Source organism: Mesocricetus auratus, unplaced genomic scaffold, assembly GCF_017639785.1.
Source record: "Mesocricetus auratus isolate SY011 unplaced genomic scaffold, BCM_Maur_2.0 Super-Scaffold_100676, whole genome shotgun sequence".
Taxonomy (NCBI): domain Eukaryota; kingdom Metazoa; phylum Chordata; class Mammalia; order Rodentia; family Cricetidae; genus Mesocricetus; species Mesocricetus auratus.
In genome coordinates, this window is record NW_024429266.1 from 77,322,073 (window position 1) to 77,341,877 (window position 19,805).

General features: G+C 36.3%; 1 protein-coding gene across 8 annotated transcripts in view; it reads left to right on the forward strand.

Moving 5' to 3' along the window:
- Relch (RAB11 binding and LisH domain, coiled-coil and HEAT repeat containing) overlaps nucleotides 1-19,805 on the forward strand; it is an 88,873-nt gene that overhangs the window by 58,694 nt on the left and 10,374 nt on the right. For 3 of the 8 annotated variants that reach the window (XM_005081455.4, XM_005081457.4, XM_040737378.1), the window contains 8 exons: nucleotides 814-937; nucleotides 1,908-1,956; nucleotides 3,766-3,845; nucleotides 6,707-6,813; nucleotides 8,168-8,267; nucleotides 13,303-13,385; nucleotides 14,174-14,237; nucleotides 16,003-16,141. In XM_005081455.4, the coding sequence (XP_005081512.1) occupies nucleotides 814-937; nucleotides 1,908-1,956; nucleotides 3,766-3,845; nucleotides 6,707-6,813; nucleotides 8,168-8,267; nucleotides 13,303-13,385; nucleotides 14,174-14,237; nucleotides 16,003-16,141 (746 nt within the window). Of the gene's footprint in view, nucleotides 1-813; nucleotides 938-1,907; nucleotides 1,957-3,765; nucleotides 3,846-6,706; nucleotides 6,814-8,167; nucleotides 8,268-13,302; nucleotides 13,386-13,889; nucleotides 13,973-14,173; nucleotides 14,238-16,002; nucleotides 16,142-19,805 lie in introns of those variants that run through there. The other 5 variants (XM_005081456.4, XM_040737377.1, XM_013121519.3 and 2 more) reach the window with 5 other exon arrangements.

The following is a 19,805-nucleotide window of genomic DNA, read 5'->3' on the forward strand; positions in this document are numbered from 1 at the left end:
AAAAGTGATAATTTATTCCCACTGTGTGTTAGGAATAATGTGTCATGAGTTGGGACCTGGTCCTACACTGATCACAGTCTTGGGGCAGGGGATGGATGGCAGGCAGATGGGGAAACAGAGATCTGTAGACGTGACTCATATTGAAAGTTTTATTAAGGGGATAAGAAGATAAGGTAAAGAGGCACAGAGACAGAGAGAGGGCAGAAGAGAAGAAGGAGACAGGAAAAGTCCTGTGTGCCCCAAGGGAACAGTGGGAAAGAGAGGGTAATTGTGTTGGTTCTGTCTTTTAAAGGGGTCCTTTGCAGCTTCATGCAGTCTACATAATCTGGAACCCTGGGCTGTCCAGGGTACTGCCTGAGTGCATTCTGCCAGGGGCAGCATAATACCTAGATCCTTATCTGTGAAGAGGTTCATCTTTATTGTGTCAGGACTGATCTGCTGCTTTGAGTGGTAGTAGTAGCGGACTTTAAACTATATCCTAATTTAATAGCTTTGAGTCTAGATTTTAATGGGTTAAGTTGAATAGCTAATTTAATACCTTTGTTAAACCAAGGGTTTTGTGATGCATCAAACCCATGATTTTGAATTCCATTAACTTCACATTTAGAAAACTGCATTTTATAGCAAGCAGTTACAACTGATGTTTGAAGAGTTGATGTAGTAGAGACCATTAATGCCATTTCAAAGGATCTGAATCCCGACTTTGCTTACAGAGAACATAGGGAAGGTTTTCAGATCTGAACCCTAGCAAGAGTATCCCAGTGACAGTCACTTAAATGGGCCCCTACTGTTTTTCTTTCCTTTCATGTTCAGGTTGCCACAGCTTATCGAAATAGTGGGCAAAATTAATGTAACTTCAACTGCCTGTGTCCATGAATTCTCCAGATTTTTCTGGCGTCTTTGCCGGACATTTGGCAAAATTTTTACAAACACTAAGGTAAATATTTGCGTTCCAATTTTTCTTATATTCAAGGCACACAATTATAATGTGATAATGCTTTATCAAAGTAAATAAATATCTTTTAGCATCTTTAATGTCTTAGAATGCTGTTACACTTAGTAGTATATTTAGCCTCAGGTTAGGGTGTACTGAGATTTTATTGTGAGATCAGCCATAGTAGATCTACCAAAGTAGGCTTTTACTGTAGGCATATCAGCTGGGGAAAACAATCCAATTCTTTGAGTAATAATCAAGGAGGTTTTTTTTTTTTGCCATATACTACAGATTTTGGAAGGATTTTTCTGCTTAGCACTTGATAAAAACCTAAGATGATGAACCCCAGCAGCCTATAAAATTTGCTTCAAGGATACCACTTCTTAGAAACAACATGAACACTCAAATGTGTATCTCAGTCATTACCACAGTGTAATCTGTCATGGTAGCCTACACTGCTTATTGTTTTGGGTGTTAAAATTTGAGGACACTTGCATTCAAATTCCTTCTTCATTTCTGCTAATCCATTTGTCTTGGGTTTATTGTTTGGCTAGTTGCTTAGAGAACTCATATTAAAAGGTGGTTGCTATGGTCAGGTTTCATCAAGATACTCAAATAGCAGACACTCTAAGCTTCTGCTCCTTCCTACTAAGTCAGTTTTATTGCAACTTTTAAAGCAGAAATGTAGTCTGCAATAAACTCAACAAAATTCATACTCCCTTTCTAGTGTGTTGGCTGCTAATCTCTGTGAGCTATAGTAAGTTAAGTAACCTGTTAATAGTGTTTTGTGAAATGAAGACATTCAGTCTTAGTTATGTGGTTTTACAACTTAGTCTTTCCACAATCTTGAGGCTGTAAATGAAACATAATATATTCCTGACCATTTCAGTAGCCTGTAAAGCAAATCAATAGTTGTATCAATAATCAGTATTTTACCATTGAGTACCTTGGATCTTCTCTTTGCATTGCTTAGGTAAAACCCCAATTCCAGGAGATTTTAAGACTCTCTGAAGAAAACATCGGTAAGTATGTCCATTATTACTTTAAAAAAAATGGAATCTTTATAATCAGGAAAAATACTATATTTGTTATCTGAAAATTATATAAACTAACACAAGCAATTGAGAAGGAAAGTGTATGTCATGGAGTTCTTAGTATTCTTACAGGCCTTGTCAGGTATCTTCTCCATGGGATAAATTTATGCTTCCTTACTCTGATTATAAATAACTACCTTAATTGTGACCAGACTGCCCTGAGGTCAAGGTTCTCAAACCAGCTTTTAATCCTTAGAGTGTGCTATGGTGTGCTCAAAATACGTCAGCTTATAAAACAAGCAGTATTAAAATAACAGTGGAAAACAGTGAAGGGTATGCAAGGTTTTTTAACGAAACATAAAATTCAAAGAAACTATAGGAACTGTGTGAAAAGACCTTGCATTGATCATTTTCACTTGTCTGTCTTAGAGAGTGCAGGTATAGCATCACTCTAGGTCAGCTTCACTGGCCTAAGAAAATGATTGTTTGCCTCTTGTAACCCTGTCTGGTTTTTTTCAATCCAAGAAATAAATTATAGAAAATATTAAATGGAATAAATAGAGACTTTCATTAATCTTGAATGCATAGGTAATTCTTTACCCAAAATCCCACCATTAAGGATTTTAGATAATTTAAGATGTGATTTAGTGTCTAGAAAATTACAGTGGCTAGAGAATGAATAAATGAATTAAGTTGGAAAACATCAATGCAGAAGTTATTTTTAATAGTTTTTTTCCAAGAGTTGGTTTTTGCCTAATTGTTAGTGTTTTATGTTTGAGGTATGTACTAGTTCTGATGATAAATTAGTGAAGAAAAAAATTAAGTTATTGAGAACTGACACCTTTTAAAATCAATAGTTAACTGTGAATATTTAATTATTCATAAAGGAAATTATTATTAAGGCCATTTTTATAGTTGGTATCTCTAAATACCACTTAATCTGGCCTCAGATTTAATTCTCTACTACCATTGTCATGTTAGCTGACATCAATATTCCTCTCAAGAAAAGGTTACTTTTACCAGCAAAATAAATGCTCACTAATGTTGAAATCATGTCCAACTACTAAATGTATCTTTTCCATTCAATTTATTTGTGTTCAGCACTGAAAATAAATTAACCATATAAAAATATCAGTATAATAGGATTATATTCACTTCATAGCATTGAAACAAACCACTTAAAACTGTGTAATGATCAGTAAACGAACTGTTGGTACTATAAGTGATTTTACCTCTGTATCATTGTAGAATTTACCTTTGTAAGTATTACTTTATCATAATATTTGTAGAGAAAGAGTCTTAGAGTGTAGTCATCGGTTACACAGTCATGGTTGGATTTTCTTGCCATTCTTTCCATTTATGTAGCCTCATTCCTCCTACTCCTACTCCTACTCCTCCACCACCACCATTGTCAGAACACTGTCTGGATGGAAATCTACAGTGGGTGCCCTGAGTCAGAGCAGGTTAACAAATACACATCTGCATGCTGCTTAAGACCTAGCTATGTAGATATATGAGAGACTCTAAAAGAAAGCTTTTGGGTTTTTTTTTATTTTAGAAATAGGGATCTAAGATCCCGGTTTGATTACTAAATTCCTTTCTCATTTATCAGAAGTGTATGTGCTAATGTCACTTCAAAAGTATATAAGTTGTGATTAGCAAATTGAATGTGCCTTCACCAGAATGCTTCCCAAAACAATCTTGTAAATAGTTGTACTTTTAAATGTAATTGTTTTTCACTTTTGCCTTTACACTTAAAGTATACTAGAACTTTTAAAAATATTTTAATAATTTTAGATTCCTCAGCAGGAAATGGGGTCCTCACTAAAGCTACAGTCCCCATTTATGCCACAGGAGTCCTCACGTGTTATATTCAGGTAAGAGAGCAAGTCTTCCTCTCTAGTAAAGATGCCTCTCCTTAGAAAATACCTGATGTTTGTTTCCTGGGGTCAGACCTAAACCTCCAGCTAAGTGAAAATGTTACCCAAAAGAGAAAAAAAAGTAGTTTTGCTCATTTTTCAACAAATGATTTGTAGTAAGGAGCATATTTGACTAAGTCACCAAGTAAAGTACCAGTTTAACTAATTAATTTAGCATCAATCACAAGGGTGACTGAGCTCCACCACCCATGTGACAGGACCTCACATTACCTGACCTGATGATTCAAAGCATCAATGATATGAAAGCAGAGTATACTAGACTAAGAGTTAATCTCAGTATAATAAGTCATAAACCCAGGACAGATTCAGGAAAACTGTACAGGGTAGATGTCAGGAGGTGTGAGTCATTGCTTACTGCTGAATCAATAGATGGCTACACTCTCCTCACTATTGCTTTAAGTAAATATCAATGGTTTCCCTTTTTAACTTAACAGTTTTGATAGAGGTTTGATGTTAACCATATCATTTAAAGTGTGGTAAATTTCCAGATACAAGATATGACATATAGTAGAACCTCAAAACACACTTAACAATATTATGACTAAGGACCTATCTGAAGTGACTGTGAAATCGAAGCATATTTTTATTTCTAAATAATATAAGCCTTTCCATTACAGAACATTTAATAAATTGAGGTAGTGATCAGAGGTTACCCAGATTGCTCATTTCAGAAAGCACACACCAGCAGTTAATGATTCTCCTTGCCAAGCGCTATTTGTGTTAGGATAAACCACAGCCTATGATTTTATTGGGAAACAAAGCCTATCTTGAGGTCTGGAGATATAGCTCAGTACTAGAGCACTTGCCCACCATGAACTAAACCCTCACTTTGGTCACCAGCATCACACACACACTTCTGACCTACATATATAAAGGGTTACTATTTGAATTGATATTTTAAAATGGGAAATAATTACAGTTGATTTTATAAATGCAAAAGAATCCATGCTCATTTTTAGCTCTTGTTTCACTGAATTGTTTTAGACTTGCAGTTTATTTTCCACTGTTGTATTTACTGTTGGACTTTAGTACTTATCCTGGTTAGTTTGTGTTAGTTACTATCTTTTGTTGTGATAAAGGCCATGGCCAAAAGCTACCTGGGGAGGGAAGGGTTTGTTCAGTGTACATGCCCCAGTCATAGTCCATCTTTGAGGGAAACCAAGGCAGGAACTAAAGCAGAGACCATGGAGGAATACTACTTATAGGCTTGCTCTCCATGGCTGGCTCAGCCTTATGCAACCAAGGACCACCTGCCCAGAGATGGCCCTGCCCACCCTGGACTGGACCCTCTCATGAATCAGAAATGTGATAGAGATAGTTTTATCAATCGAGGTTCCCTCTTCCCAGATAACTCTAGTTTGTGTCAAGCTGACAAAAATAAACAAAAAACTAACCAGTACAGTGGATAACTAAAAACAAAATAGTGTGGAAGATAGAATTCCATTCTCACCTTAATCTGATATAATCCAGTCTTCCTTCTGGACCTTTGAGTGTATCCAGAAGCTATTTGGCCTTAACTTTTATCCTTTTTGAGTTTGACCTTAACTTATGTGTTTATTTCCTGGGAGAATATGAGATTCCCTTCCCTTATGCATTCACATTAGTTAAAAGTGCAGTTTTTAACTCTAACAGATTTGTCTATTTCTTAATAAAAATTATGAAAGTAATGATTCATTGAAGAAGACTTGAAAACATTAGTAATTTATCCTTAATCACAAACATGAGCTGTTTTCAGGACACTGCTCTATTTCAGCAAGTAGAATTTTTACCACTGAATTTTGTAACTGTAATTCTTAGAAATCAGTGTTTTACTATTACAAAGGTAACTGTTTTGGTGGTCTGTTTTTAACTGTGTATAGCCACCATTCTTGGAAAGCAAACTTGGTATTGTAAATTTTAATAAAATATTATACCTTAAATCAGGAACAACTAATGAAGCTTTGTATAGTAGTAGAAATAATTTATACATCAGAGTCATCTAGTACTAAGTATGCTAACTATCCTCAGTACTTAAGGCTGTTTAGTCTTTAATTTATAGTTAGTTGTGGTAATATATTGTTTATGATTTATTAAAGCTTGCCTGAGAATACAGAAAGCACAGTCAGCCTCAAGCTATAGAGATCAGTCAGTGGTGGTACACACCTTTAATCCCAGTACTCAGAATTAAGAGGTAGATGGATCTCTTAGTTCAAGGCCTCCATGGCCTACACAAGAGGTAACAGAGGTCATGCCTTTGTTCTCGGCACCTAGGATCACACGCCTTTAATCCCAACATTAGGGAAATATATACAACAGGAGCAGGGTTTCAGAGCTGGCATTCAGTCTGAGTGAATGTGAGGAGCAGTGAAGTAGGGGGCAGTCTGAGAATCACCCTTTTGGTCTGAGCTGAAGTAGAGGTAAGAGCTAGAGGCTGGCTGCTTTGCTTTTCTGGTCTTCAGGAAGCTTGAACCCCAATATCTGTCTCTGGGTCTTTTATTTTTTGTGCTACAGTTTATGGGACTAAAAAACTGAATTTTCTGTGCTACTAATTTTTTCATTTAAATTTAAATATAAATAATTGTGTGACTAGTGGCTACCATATTAGGCAGCCAGGTCTCAATCAAATAATGATACTGTCTTTGACTTCATGGTATTATGATCATGGTTATGTCTTATAATAATATCCTTAACCAAATAGTTTTCTAGGTATGATCTGGTCCCCTCGTGTACTAATGCTTTCTAAATAGAGATGGGTAATTATGGCATTTAGGTCTACTTAATTGTTTGGGAATTGGTTACTAATATTTTTTCCTCTGTAGGAAGAGGACCGAAAGCTGCTAGTTGGCTTCTTAGAAGATGTAATGACGCTGCTTTCACTGTCTCATGCTCCTCTTGACAGCCTGAAGGCTTCTTTTGTGGAACTTGGGTAAAAAACAGAATAGTTTACACATTTTGGGGGGAGGGGTAGTTTTGTTTTGGTTTGTTTTATAAAGACATATCAAAGAAAAAGGCATAAAGAGTCACTAAGACTCAACCAAAGCAGGGAAGCTCCTGAATGATAACTATGGGAAGTCCCACTCTCTAAGAGTTTAAAAGCAGATGAAAGGAGCACCCATCCAAATTGAAGCAGGGCAATGTTTTCCAGAAAGAGGGCAAAGGGGGCTATCACATGCTTCAGCAGCTAGAGAGGAAAATGCTATATGGTACATGATTGTTTTAAGATATATGTAGTTTTTTCCAAATGGATTTATTAAATGAATGCTATTTTAGACCTAGCCATACAATAATTGTTTTTAATAGTTAAGATTTTACATTTTGAGCTGGTTTGGGGTTTGCTTATTTGAATATTCTTAAATATTTTATAATTGAAGTATTGTGATTTTTTAATGAGAAAAGGGGTACAGACTAATACTTTCTTTGAAGATGGTAGAAAAATGTAATCAAGTGCAGACTTTAAAAAAAAGTTTCCAAGAAGTGCTAAGGAACCTCGATTGAAAACTAGTGTCATGAACTCCTTCTTCAGTTCTCTGTGACACCCTTGTCCTACTTTAACGACAAGTTTATGGTTACTGGAATACATATAGCTCAGTCACACTCTTTTTGGTACTAGAAATTAAATCTCGGTCCTTATACATGCCAGACAAATGCTCTCCCACTGAACTATAATCCCAGCCTTTTTAATTTTTTTTTTTCATTTTTTGAGACAAAGTCTCTCTTTGTTGCTCCAGCAGGCCTTGAGCTCATTCTATAGTTCAGGCTGCCCTTGAACTGATACTTACCCTCATGAGCAGCTGAGATACAGGCCAGAGCCACCGGGAGGTGTGTTTATTAATAATAACATCATCCATTAAGATGAACTTCTTCACTCTACAATCACGTGCTTACCCAGTTTTTATAGACCTAGGCACCATCGTACAGACAAGCCTGGAGTTTGCAATCCTTTGTTTTTCACATCCTGTATTCTGTGTGTAAGGGTGTGCCACTATTTCTATTTTTATCTGCCATTTTAGTTTTCACGCTGTTACATAGAATTGCGGTCACAATTATAGATGCTTAGAGGAATATAATTTTGAATATGGTTTATACTTACATAAAGTGACTTTTGTGGGACCTTAGCTGTGATATAATAAACATGTTTCATTTATATGTTCTTCCAGTGTTTTTATCATTAGTATGCATACATGTAACAAATGTATGCACACATAGATAGTGACATTCAATGCAGCAGTTAGGCATGTGGCTTTGATATTCCGATCTTAACGTTGTCATTTTTCCTGCAGTGCAAATCCAGCCTATCACGAGCTGTTGCTGACTGTTTTGTGGTATGGTGTTGTCCACACTTCCGCACTTGTCAGGTGTACTGCTGCTAGGATGTTTGAGGTATGTTAGTGTTCACTTCTCTTGGTTCTATTTGTGATTTCCTTTGGGAAAGAGAAACTTCTAAGTTTTAAGTATCATGTGTGGGGGAGGGGGCTTATTTATTTATTTATTTGTGACAGTGAATGCTATCTAGTTGTGAACTGTGTGATGGGGCAGAACTTTAGCTTTGGCAAATTGAAGAATGTTTTCTAGCCTTATTGGTTCTTTGAACGTTATTTTCAGTTTCTTTTCTCTTTTAAACCTCATTTGAATTCTGTCCTATTAAATCTTTCTGATTGTCCCATCCGATTTACTAAGGTAAATGACTACTCAAGCTAAAACAACATAGTATTGTTTATTTAATAGTATCAAAATACAGTTATTTGCAGTTATAGTATTCCTTTACATACCATATCTGGAATAGAATCCCTAGCCATTAACTGTCTACAGGCTTACAAGGCAGGGAAGTATTTTATAATGTTCCTAGAGTTTATTAACTTGCTATCTTCCCAAGTAATATAATAACTGAAAATATATCCAGCAGGTAGCATGTAGACATATTTATTTATTTTTAGAAAGCAAAGTCTTCAAATGGATTTTTTTAGTGTTGATGCGGTTGAGTTTTACCATAGAGCCAGGCTGCCTGGGTTCAGTTTCCATCTCTTCCACTAACTTTGTTAATTACTTGGACAGAAGTCTGTACATTAGTTTCCTCATCTACAAAATGAAGATAATAATAACAAGTGTCCTATCCAAGTGATTTTTGTTAATATTCAGTGAGTTAGTACTGTAAAGCCCCTAACATGGTGTTGATCATATGAGCTGTAATAAATGTTAGTTGTCACGTCACTGTTTTTCTAATTTGCGCTACTACTTCACAAAACAATAACTGTATAAGGAACATATATTTGTTTGAACTAAAATTGTCCCATTATGCCTGTTATTCTTTTCTTAATTTTAACTTTTAAAAGTTATTTTTCACAAAACACACTTCAATAATATTCTTTCCTCTTCCCCAGCTCCTTCCAGATCCTCCTTGCCTCCTCCTACCTGACCAACTTCATGTTCTTTCAGCCTCTCTCAAAAATAATTTTTTAAAAAGCCACCAAAAACAAAAACTGAAAATCAAAACAAACAAGCTTTAAAAAAGAAAGAAAATCAGTAAGACAAGAAAAATACCAAAACAGAACAAAGCAAAAAGTGTTCAACAAACAACACAGAATCTATTTGTGGTGATCAACTACTCCCGGGCATGAGGCCTGTGATAGATATAGGCACTAGGCACTCCATTGGAGAAAACTGGGGTTTCCTCTCCCAGCCAGGTATCAATTGCAAATATCTTCTTGCTTAGGGAGAATAAGTTAAAAATGTTTTTGAGAAGAGTTAATTCAATCTTCATGAATTTAAGAATTTCTCTACAAATTAAGATAAATTGCAATTGGAAGGATAGAATACTTCATTTATTTAAAATAGTTGCTTTCAATAATTTTCAATAACTGTCTGAATTACATTGATCAAACAAACCTAAATAAAATTCACTTGACCAGGAAATTGAAAGTTTTGTCCTATTTTTAAGAACAGCTATAATCAAGAATTATTTGATGAAGTCTATGCCAGAGTAATTTTAATTTTTTTATCTGTACAAGTTTCTTCTTGATATAACTTTGATTATTCAATGTGCTGAAAAGAGGACATTACTATGAAAGATGGATTTCTTTGCCTTTCTCTCTCTCTCTCTCTCTCTCTCTCTCTCTCTCTCTCTCTCTCTCTCTCTCTCTCTTTCTCTCTCTTTGTCTCTCTCTCTCAAAAGAAAGATGTGTCGTTTCTAAAACCTTTGTTAATACACTTTTCATGCAGTTCTACTCTCTTTACTGGTAGTTTCTAATTGTGTGTGTGTGTCTGTGTATCTGTGTATTGTATATGTATATGTGTGTTTATATGCATATATATACATACATACATACAATCATGTGAATAGAAACTTCAAATTAATAAATTGTAGCCTGCCCCCTGTTCACAGTTGGTTTTGTTAGTATGTCTGCCTTGTTTCTGTATGCTTGCTGTCGGTGCTTTTCTAAACGCTGTACCCGTGCCTACACAGTTGTCAGTATCCTTTCAGTTGATAATGAACTTCTGAGTCTAGTTTGACAATAATTAAATGTTTTCAAATTAATTAGGAATTTAAGGAGTACTAGGTGAACAGATGGATTAGCATTGGAATATATTTTACTGTTATTTAGGGTATAATTTTACTGAGTCTATATCAGGAAACATTATCAATAGTAGAAATTGAAGTTCCTTTTTTGTCATTGATAATTATTTGGGGGAATAATCTACCAACAGTTATGTTTAATTCATAAGATTTCTTTTATATTAATATTTTATAATTTGGAATTATGCCTGTTTCCCTTAAAATGAGTAAATTAAAATAAAAACATAACTAGCATGGGCATTTAAGATAATGTTTTTTTATAGAAGTGATGTTAAGGGCTGTGGTAAGGGCATGGCTAAGTTATTAGGGTGCTTGCCTAGCACACCTAGGGTCCTGTGTTCTTTCCCGGGACCGTGTAAGATTGGTTTTGGCAATACAGAAGTCAAATAGTTGGGTCAAAAGCACGACCCATGCATAGTGACTCAAGGTCTGCCAGGACTATCTGAGAGCTTACCTCAAAAGTAAATCAGCAAGCCAGGCGGTGGTGGCGCACACCTTTAATCCCAGCACTCGGGAGGCAGAGGCAGGCGGATCTCTGTGAGTTCGAGGCCAGGCTGGACCGATAGCCTTCAAAACAATACAGAGAAACCCTGTTTTGTAAAAAAATAAAAAAGTAAATCAGCAGACTAAGATGATAGGAGTAAGAAATGGGTATACTAGGAACTTCAGTTGAAATTTTTTCTAGAATTTAAAATAAATTTAGCTTCAGTTTTAGATAGCAGGACAAGGAGAAAACCAATAGGTTTATATTGTTCCTGGTGTTAAACAAGAGACCACATCAAAGGTAGAAAATGAATGAAATTCTTTTATATGGGGAACTTAGTGACTTTCATGTTAGTGACCTCCTATAGTGACAAATTATAGAAAAGAACTTCACATAAGTAGTATATTAATCATGAGGTAATTGAACTGTACCATTAGACCATAACTCAAAGAAAGCACAGACATCAGTTATGACAGATAAGAATGAGTCAGTCCACGTCTGGTTTTACTTTCGACTCAAAAACCCTGGACAAAAGCACTTCTTTTCTACAAGTCTGTTTCTTCATCTGCTAAAAGTTTGATAATGTTTGTATTTGCCTCACCAGGCATGAAGATCAAAGGATACAGTATGTAAAATGCCTGTTAATTGATAACTCTTAAATTTATTGGCTAATTTTTTTAACTTTTTTTAATTACCTTAAGGATTCCAGAGCAATAAGAGATTAACTTACCTTCTAAATTAGCACCTTTGAATAGACATAAGATAGAAGACATCAAGTTAGGCCTTACTGATTCAAACTTACGCCATCTTATGCTGTAAAGAATTTAAACTCCTTGTCCTATTTCTTCCTATCTGAATACAGTAGCATTAATATAATAACAAGATGTCTTTTGTCATTTTTCTCCTGCCTAATTATGTAGGCATTTAATAAATTGTCTCAGAATGCCAAAATCAATTCTGGAATGAATGCGTTGATAAATGGTAACAGATTATTGCAGAAGTAAATATCTTCTATAAACATTCGCTAAGCTTCTCATACTTTATAAGAGGATTGTCGACAAATACACAGTGGTGATTTTGATGTGGAAAGTCCATGGGAACTCTGATCCTCTGTGAGAACTACTACTCTATTACTATTACTGCTATTAGAATTCCATAGGAATTTAGCTTACATTCTGAAGCTGGGGGAGATTGGTATTCTTTACGAAAACAAAATGTCTTCTACCCTCTTGTACAAAATTAGCATTGGTTACTAACAAAATTATTGTAGTGACTGTTAGAGAAATAGCTTGATTCTGGTTATCGTACTTTAAAAATTGTGTAAACTTTAGAAAATTAGAAAGCAAAGACATGTTCAGAGGTAAACTAACCAATTTTAGTTAAATGATTTCTTTTTATAATAATTCCAAGTCCTATATTATTGAGTAGTCATAATAACTAAGCTTATCTCTTATGTGCATATCCTTTGTCGTGTGCAATATTTCTTGCTTGCAAATTAATAGTACACTTATCCTTTGAATGAGGTGAGGAACTGAGGATTTTCAGATGAGCAACCTAGTTTATTCTGTAGTTCAATAAAGACTACATGGCTAATAAAGGGTGAGAGCTGGAATTTGAACCCAGAGCTGATTTCCAGGTCTTACATTCCAAGGTATTATGCTGCAGTCTGTGTCTGTTGCTCAGGTGATAGATAAGGCTGTGTGAGGAAAGGGTTGGTAGTTTTACTATGTAGACTTTTAATGTCCTCAGTGGAGAACAGTCAAAAGCAGTAGTGACAGCTACAAGCCATTAAAGGTTGCTTTTTAAAAGGCCTATTTGTATTTGGTGATCATAATAAAATCATAACCAATTGACTTTAAAATTTTTAACTAGTTATTATTGTTAATACGATACATGTCTCTTCTTTAGAATTTTTTTTATAATTTTTTAAGAGCTATAGTGGCACACGCCTTTAATTCCAGCACAAGGGAGGCAGAGGCATGTGAATCTCTTTGAGTTTGAAGCCAGCCTGGTCTACATAGTGAGTTAGCAACAGCCAGAACATCAGAGACCCTGTCTTAATAAAACAAACATTTTAATTGAAGATGGGAATAGAATGTAGTCTTTAGCCTAAAGGACAAGCTTCCATCCAGTTGGTGACAAGCTTCTTTTTGTGGACTGCTGAGACAATTTAAGCTTTCTTTCCTCCTAAGCCTTCCCTGTCTTGGTAAGCACTCTAGTAGCAGTATTTGCTTAGCTTCTAATTTTGGTTTTGCTTTTGTGTTTTTCTCTCTTTCTCTTGGTTGTTCTTTCTTCTTCCCATGGCACACTGTTTGCTTTCCATGCACCGCCTGTGAATACCCCCTGTGCTGACCAATCAGCTGTTGGTGAAGGGGGTGAATGAGACTCTGGTAGCTCAGAGGGTGGTTCCTGCTCTCATTACTCTCTCCAGTGACCCTGAAATGTAAGTGTTGTCCCTGCCTTCTACGTCCAGCATTCCTTTCTAAATGGGCCTGCTGAGAAATAACCATCATGCTGTTAAGAGTCACTGAAGAATCACTTGAAAATAGTAATGTTGGGTTATACGCTTATTTGATTTGAAACTTTATCATGTTGCTATTAGTATGTTGTTGAGGTTATTTTTTAAATCAACTTCAAAATAAGCCTCATTTGGCGGCCATATAGTAAAGAAAAAAGTATGAGCATTATAATCAAAAATACTTTCCAAGCAAAACAAGCTGATGGACTATTTCTTCCAAGCCAGGAAAGGAGGCTCTGCTAATCTCACTAACAGGTTGTTGCCGTGAGTGTAGTGGCATGAACCAAAGGCTTAACATTTTAATGTGTCATGTGGATGACTAAAGCAAGAAAGGCCAGCAAGTCTGCCTGCCCATCCTCAGTCACAGCTAACCCAGTTCTCATTCCAGTTTACCAAACCATTTTTTATTGCATGTTGACTGGTTTACAGCTGACTCTTCGAGGCATGAGTGAAGCATTAGTTGACAAGCGGGTTGCTCCGGCCCTTGTTACCTTGTCCGGTGATCCTGAATTGTGAGTTCACAGACTGTGACCCTGAGTTATCCTGCCTGTCTTACTGAGCATTCTTCCTGGTCTGCTCTTTAAAAGTTTTAACTGTCATTGCTAGAGATTAATGCGGGATTTCTACCTTGTGCTTATTTTGATACATATGTTAATGATGATCCTGTGTTTCTCAGGGAAATCTTAGTCTCCTTCCTTTTTGATTTCTAACAGCTCCGTTAGGATTGCTACAATCCCGGCATTTGGCACTATTATGGAAACAGTTATTCAGAGAGAGGTAAGAAATGGATTTGTGTATTACCTTTGTGATGGTGGTGGTGACACATTTCTAATGACATACCTGAAGATGGGGTCAGAGAGCACTGTAACTTTTATGGCATTGCTTAAAAGTACTGATCAGAGGAAGATAATATTTAAAAAGCATCGTAACCTAAAGTAATTGTTTATTCTAAGAAACTTCCATTTCTGTTCGTCTTCTCAATTAAAAAATTGACTGTATAGCCTAGTTGTATATAAACCAATCTACGTACGATATCTCTCTCTCTCTCTCTCTCTCTCTCTCTCTCTCTCTCTCTCTCTCTCTCTCTCTCTCTATCTCTCTCTCCTCCCCCTCTCCCTCTCCCTCTATCTCTCTATTCCCTGTGTAGACCAGGCTGGACTTGCACTCACAGAGATCTGCCTGTTTCTGCCTCCCAAGTGCTGTAATTAAAGGTGTGTACCACCATGCCCAGCATACATTTTTTATTGTTTGAAGACATATTTTGTCACAAAAGATTGTGAAAACAAAGTTATCTTACTTTTACAGGTGAAGTAGAGAGGGAGGGCACCTGTATCCTGACAACTGTCGTTGATGCTACACTATAAAATCCTTTAATAGGTTATGTAACTCTTGTGGCTTGTACCACTCTACACCCTGCCTTGGCTGCTTCAGGTTTTTAGCAAGCTTTTCCTCCATAAAGATTATTTTGATTCTGAAACTGGTTTTATTTCAAGTTTTTATGTTCTATGACTAACTGCAACATTAAATATGACATACTTCTCAAGATAATAGAGAGATGCCTTGGTAGTTAAGAGCACTTGTTGCTCTGGCAAAGAAACCTGGGTTGGTTAGCACCCACATAGAAGCTCACAACCATCTGTAACTCCAATTTAAGGAATAAGATGCCTTCTTCTGGCCTCTCCAGGCACCAGGTGCACATGCATACAAAACACTCATACATATAAAATAAAAATCCTTAAAAAAAAAAACATGTATCAAGATAAGTATCAAGAGTGTTTTTCTTTTTGTGGATGAGAAAAGAAATGATTTATAGACATATTGCTTGCCAAAATAAGATTCAATAGAATTTTATTGTCATAAAGATTCTTATAACAAAAATTAAATTTTTAGTTATAGAAAGAATATTTTCCCCTTTTTGCTTTATATTTAACTGACAAAGCAATAGAAAAAAAGAACACATCTTTCTGCAATGCTTGCAGTCTTGGCAGAATTTCAACATGATCTTAAATCCTAAAATAAGATGTCTTTTAGGGAAATGTGAGTAAAGTGTAAGTCATATATGACTCACTGCTTTCAGGAGGTGACTAGTTGGGTACTTACACTATAACGTGAGAATTAGAACTTAGATACAAAATCAGAACCTTGCCAACTTTTCCTTACATAGTTGAGTTTTTTTCACTTTTGTCAGGTGTGTTTGTATTGTTAATCTAAATGAAGAATTACTACACAAACAGAAAGTGAAATCTTTTCTGAGTAAGAAGACTTATCCATACTGGCTTTGCAGCATAAATTCACTGCCACAGAATTTTTTTTTTTTTTTTTTTTTTTTGGTTTTTACGAGACAGGGTTTCTCTGTATTGTTTTGGAGGCTGTCGGTCCAGCCTGGCCTCGAACTCACAGAGATCCGCCTGCCTCTGCCTCCCGAGTGCTGGGATTAAAGGCGTGCGCCACCACCGCCCGGCGCCATGGAATATTTTTAATCTGCTTATTGTTCACCCTAGCGGCACTACTCCATTTTTAATAATCTATATCTGAATTTAAGTTACTAGAAAGAGTGAAGATGCAGTTGGCTTCTTTCCTGGAAGACCCTCAGTACCAAGACCAGCATTCTTTGCATACAGAGGTTATCAGAACATTTGGCAGAGTCGGACCTAATGCAGAACCTCGCTTCCGAGATGAGTGTAAGTCCTCTTTCTACCTGTTCCTGCATTGTGCCATCACAGGGGGCTGGTTTGGCCATCAAAGCATTGCTGCTTTTCATTTCTCACATTCTAAAACCTCCCCTGGAATTGATCCCTGTTGTGTTCCTAAACAACATCTATAAATAAAACACAGAGAGTAACAGGGTTTCTCTGTGCAATAGCCCTTGCTGTCCTAGAATTTGCTTTTTAGACCATCAGCACTTGAGAGGCTGGGATTAAAGGTGTGCGCCACCACCTCCCAGCTTTAGGAGACTTTCTTAGTCAAAATTTCAAGGATGTTTCTTTGTGCTTCTAGTCACATTCATTTGGAAGTTCACGATTATCCCACTTGGCATGCCATCAGTCTGATATACTACTTTATTTGAATTGTCAATGTTTTGATCTGCATAGTGATTTACTAACTCTTTTTCTCTAGTCCCTACATTGTCTTCCTTACTGTGACCCTCAACATTTATAACAATTTCTTAGGTGGCATCAAATCATGACTACCAAAGGATGTTTGTTACCACTGTGACATTTTATTGTGTTATCAATTTGACATGCTTTCTAGAGAGTCATGAGGTTAGCCGCTTAAGTCAGTTTGGTTTCCACTGAAAAATTTGTGTTCTCTAATAGACTGTTCATTATATAGCCAGGCTGATTTTTTTTATCAGTTTTAAGATAAATGATTGGACTGGGGGGATGGCTCACAACCAAAAATATAAGATCAGAATGATCAACAAAAAGTAGTAAGTGATTGTTTGGACTCTACTGTCCAAAAGACTTATTGAGGGCAGCAGCACTTCCCAACACTGTCAGGAAAGTCTCTTCTCATTCAGTGAGTATACTCATGACTAGTTAAACACAGCCAACAGAAAAAGATCACTAATTTGGTTACCAGCAGGGGCAATCCTAATGTTACAATACCACATTTACTTGTGATCCTAGTCAGAGCTCTGAAGGTGGGTTAACATCACTAAGACAGTAGTTTCTCTGAGGGACAGAAGGTAACTCTTAAGGGATATGGTAAGTAATAATGGGTCTTTGACTTATGCCCTCTTGTTGAGTTCAGTCCCCAGTAAAGCATCATGTAACCTGTTTTCTTGTACTCACAAGGGAAATTTGGAGGAAAAAACTGTCTGGATTGCCAGGAGAATGGAGTGGAGCCAGTTTTTTCATGAGTCCATGGAGGCTTTGTCCTCAATAATTGTAGGCCCACAGTTATTTCTCAGAACGAACATTATTTGTATTTCAGTGTCTCTTTTTAGAATTTTTAAGAACTTTCAGAAGTAGACCTCCTATGAGATAGTTGTATTCATACAGTCGATGGCTATCTATTAAAGTACATAAGAAGACAGGATTTTATCTTCTCCCCGTAGTTCCAAAAAAACAGTAGAGGTGTGCTCACGAAAGTTTTAGTTGACTCTGGCTCCAGTTAACCTTTGTCTCTGATGTCTCCTGAAAATAGTTTTAGGGGAAAAAATTTTTTTTGATCTCTCCACTTTGGGTTACTTGAGCCTTTTAGGGGCTTTACCTTGAGAAATTTAATGTCCAGTCTCTAAATAGGACTTACGGTGAAACCAAGTCCATATCAGAAAGAATGCGATATTCTTAACTATCCATCTTTATAGATATTCTCATTGGGTCTTTGGAGAAGGAATGTTTAGCCTGGAATAGGTGAAGAGATTATTTATCACTCTGTTCCTTAACCACCATTAGTTCCTTCATTAGCCCTTATTACTTCCCAATTTTTCATTAGACCCTTTGGTCTTGTATTGAAAACTTGTTTTGGTGTGCATGTGTTCCCGTGACCTACATGTGTATCTGGCGGGAACCTGGCACCCAAAGAAATCAGAAAGGGACATCAGATCCCCTGGAACTGGAGTTAAAGATAGTTGCGAGCCACCAGGTGGCTGCTGGGAACCAAACCCTGGTCCTCTATACAATAAGCAGCAAGTGTGCTTGACCACCAACCCATTGCTGCAGTCCCTTGCTTCTTACTGGTTGTTTTACTTAGAACACTCCAGTTCTTTATATCCAGTTACTTGTAAGGATTGCTGGGAATGTTTGTTTTCCAAAGGCTCAAGTAAATCTGCTTTGGTTTGAGTTTGTTTCCATAGTCTACCTTTCCCTGAGCTAATGACAGTCTCTTGCCTCAGCCTCCCAAGTAGTGGGATTGCAGTACAGGTGTCCTGTGTTTACGTCAGGTCCAAGTGCATTTACAAAAAAAAAAAAGAAGACAAAATTCTTTGCTTTGGTTAGTATATATGCTCCAGAATTTTATTTGAAAGTTTCCTAAAATCTAATTTTTAAATTCTATTTATCTTTATTTCATTTGCTGTTTTAAATCTTTGCCTAATCAACCTTGAATAAAAAGGCTTCTTAGATGTTGTATCCTATTTTTCTTTCCCATTAAATGGAAGTTTTAAAATTATTCCCATCCAAGTTACTAAATATTCTTTTGATATTTAATATCCTACTGTCTTTAGTCATGTAAACTCATCAGATGAGTTACTGATTAAGTGAATGAATTAGTGTAGAGTCAGTAGCCTAGGATAATACATATAAAGTGAAATATTGGCATCTATACAAAATTTTGTTGTCATAAGCAATAGAAAAATCCTTATTTTTAACCGTTAACTACCTTTATACTACTCTAGAATATATTTTTTATTGTTATTTATTTTTTGAAACATGATCTCTCAGTGAACCTGGAACTCACAAAACTCAGCTGGACTGGCTAGCCAGGTCACCTGCCCTGTGTCCATCCCCAGCCCTGGGGCCACAGTATTTGTTTTTTATTTTTGTTTTTTTTTTTTTACTCTCCTGCTATGGTTCCATATAGAGCTGTCTCCACAGCTCTGATTTTATGGCTTTTTCTCTGAGTTTAACTATCATTTTGGGATTTGTTGTTGCTGTTGTTTTAAAGAAAGCTTCTTGTTCTGGGTGGCCTCATTGTATGATCCTCCTGCCTCATCCTCCTGAATGTGTATATTATAAGTGTGCACCACCATGTGCCCAACTTTAGAACTGGTTACTTTGTATAGAGTTGTCTTTAGATAAGGCAATTTTAGGATGTATTATATGATATGATTCTTGGATTTCTCAGAAAAACAAAAGAAAAGTCAGAGACTTGGCAATGAGGGCAGAAAAGAGACGAGTCTTAGAAAAATTAGGTCACCTTTCTTATTTTACTTTTTATTTAACTTGGAGGTCCCAGCAGACCAGTGCCACTTGGTTAAAAAAAAAAAAGTTCTTCTGGGGTGGGTTGGCCTTCAAATTATTTCTAGAGCCCTCTTTTTTAATTTTATATGTATGAGTATTTTGTCTGCATATATGTATGTGTACCATAAATTTACAGTGCCTACAAGGCCAGAACAGTATGTGAAATCTCCTGGAAGTGGAATTATGAGTGATTGTGAGCCTCCAAGTAGGTACTGGGAACAAACATCACTTGGGCCCTCTGCAAGAGCAACAAATGTTTTTAACTCTCTGCAGCCCATAGAACCCTCTTAGTGATATTGTTACTCTTTTGATTTGGCTTAGCGTTTTTTGTTATTTGTTGCATTGTTTTCTTTTCCCTCTTTTTAAGAGGGGCTTCCTATAGCCTAGATGGGTCTTGAACTTCAAATCTTCCTGCTTCTGCCTATATAGTGCTGGGATT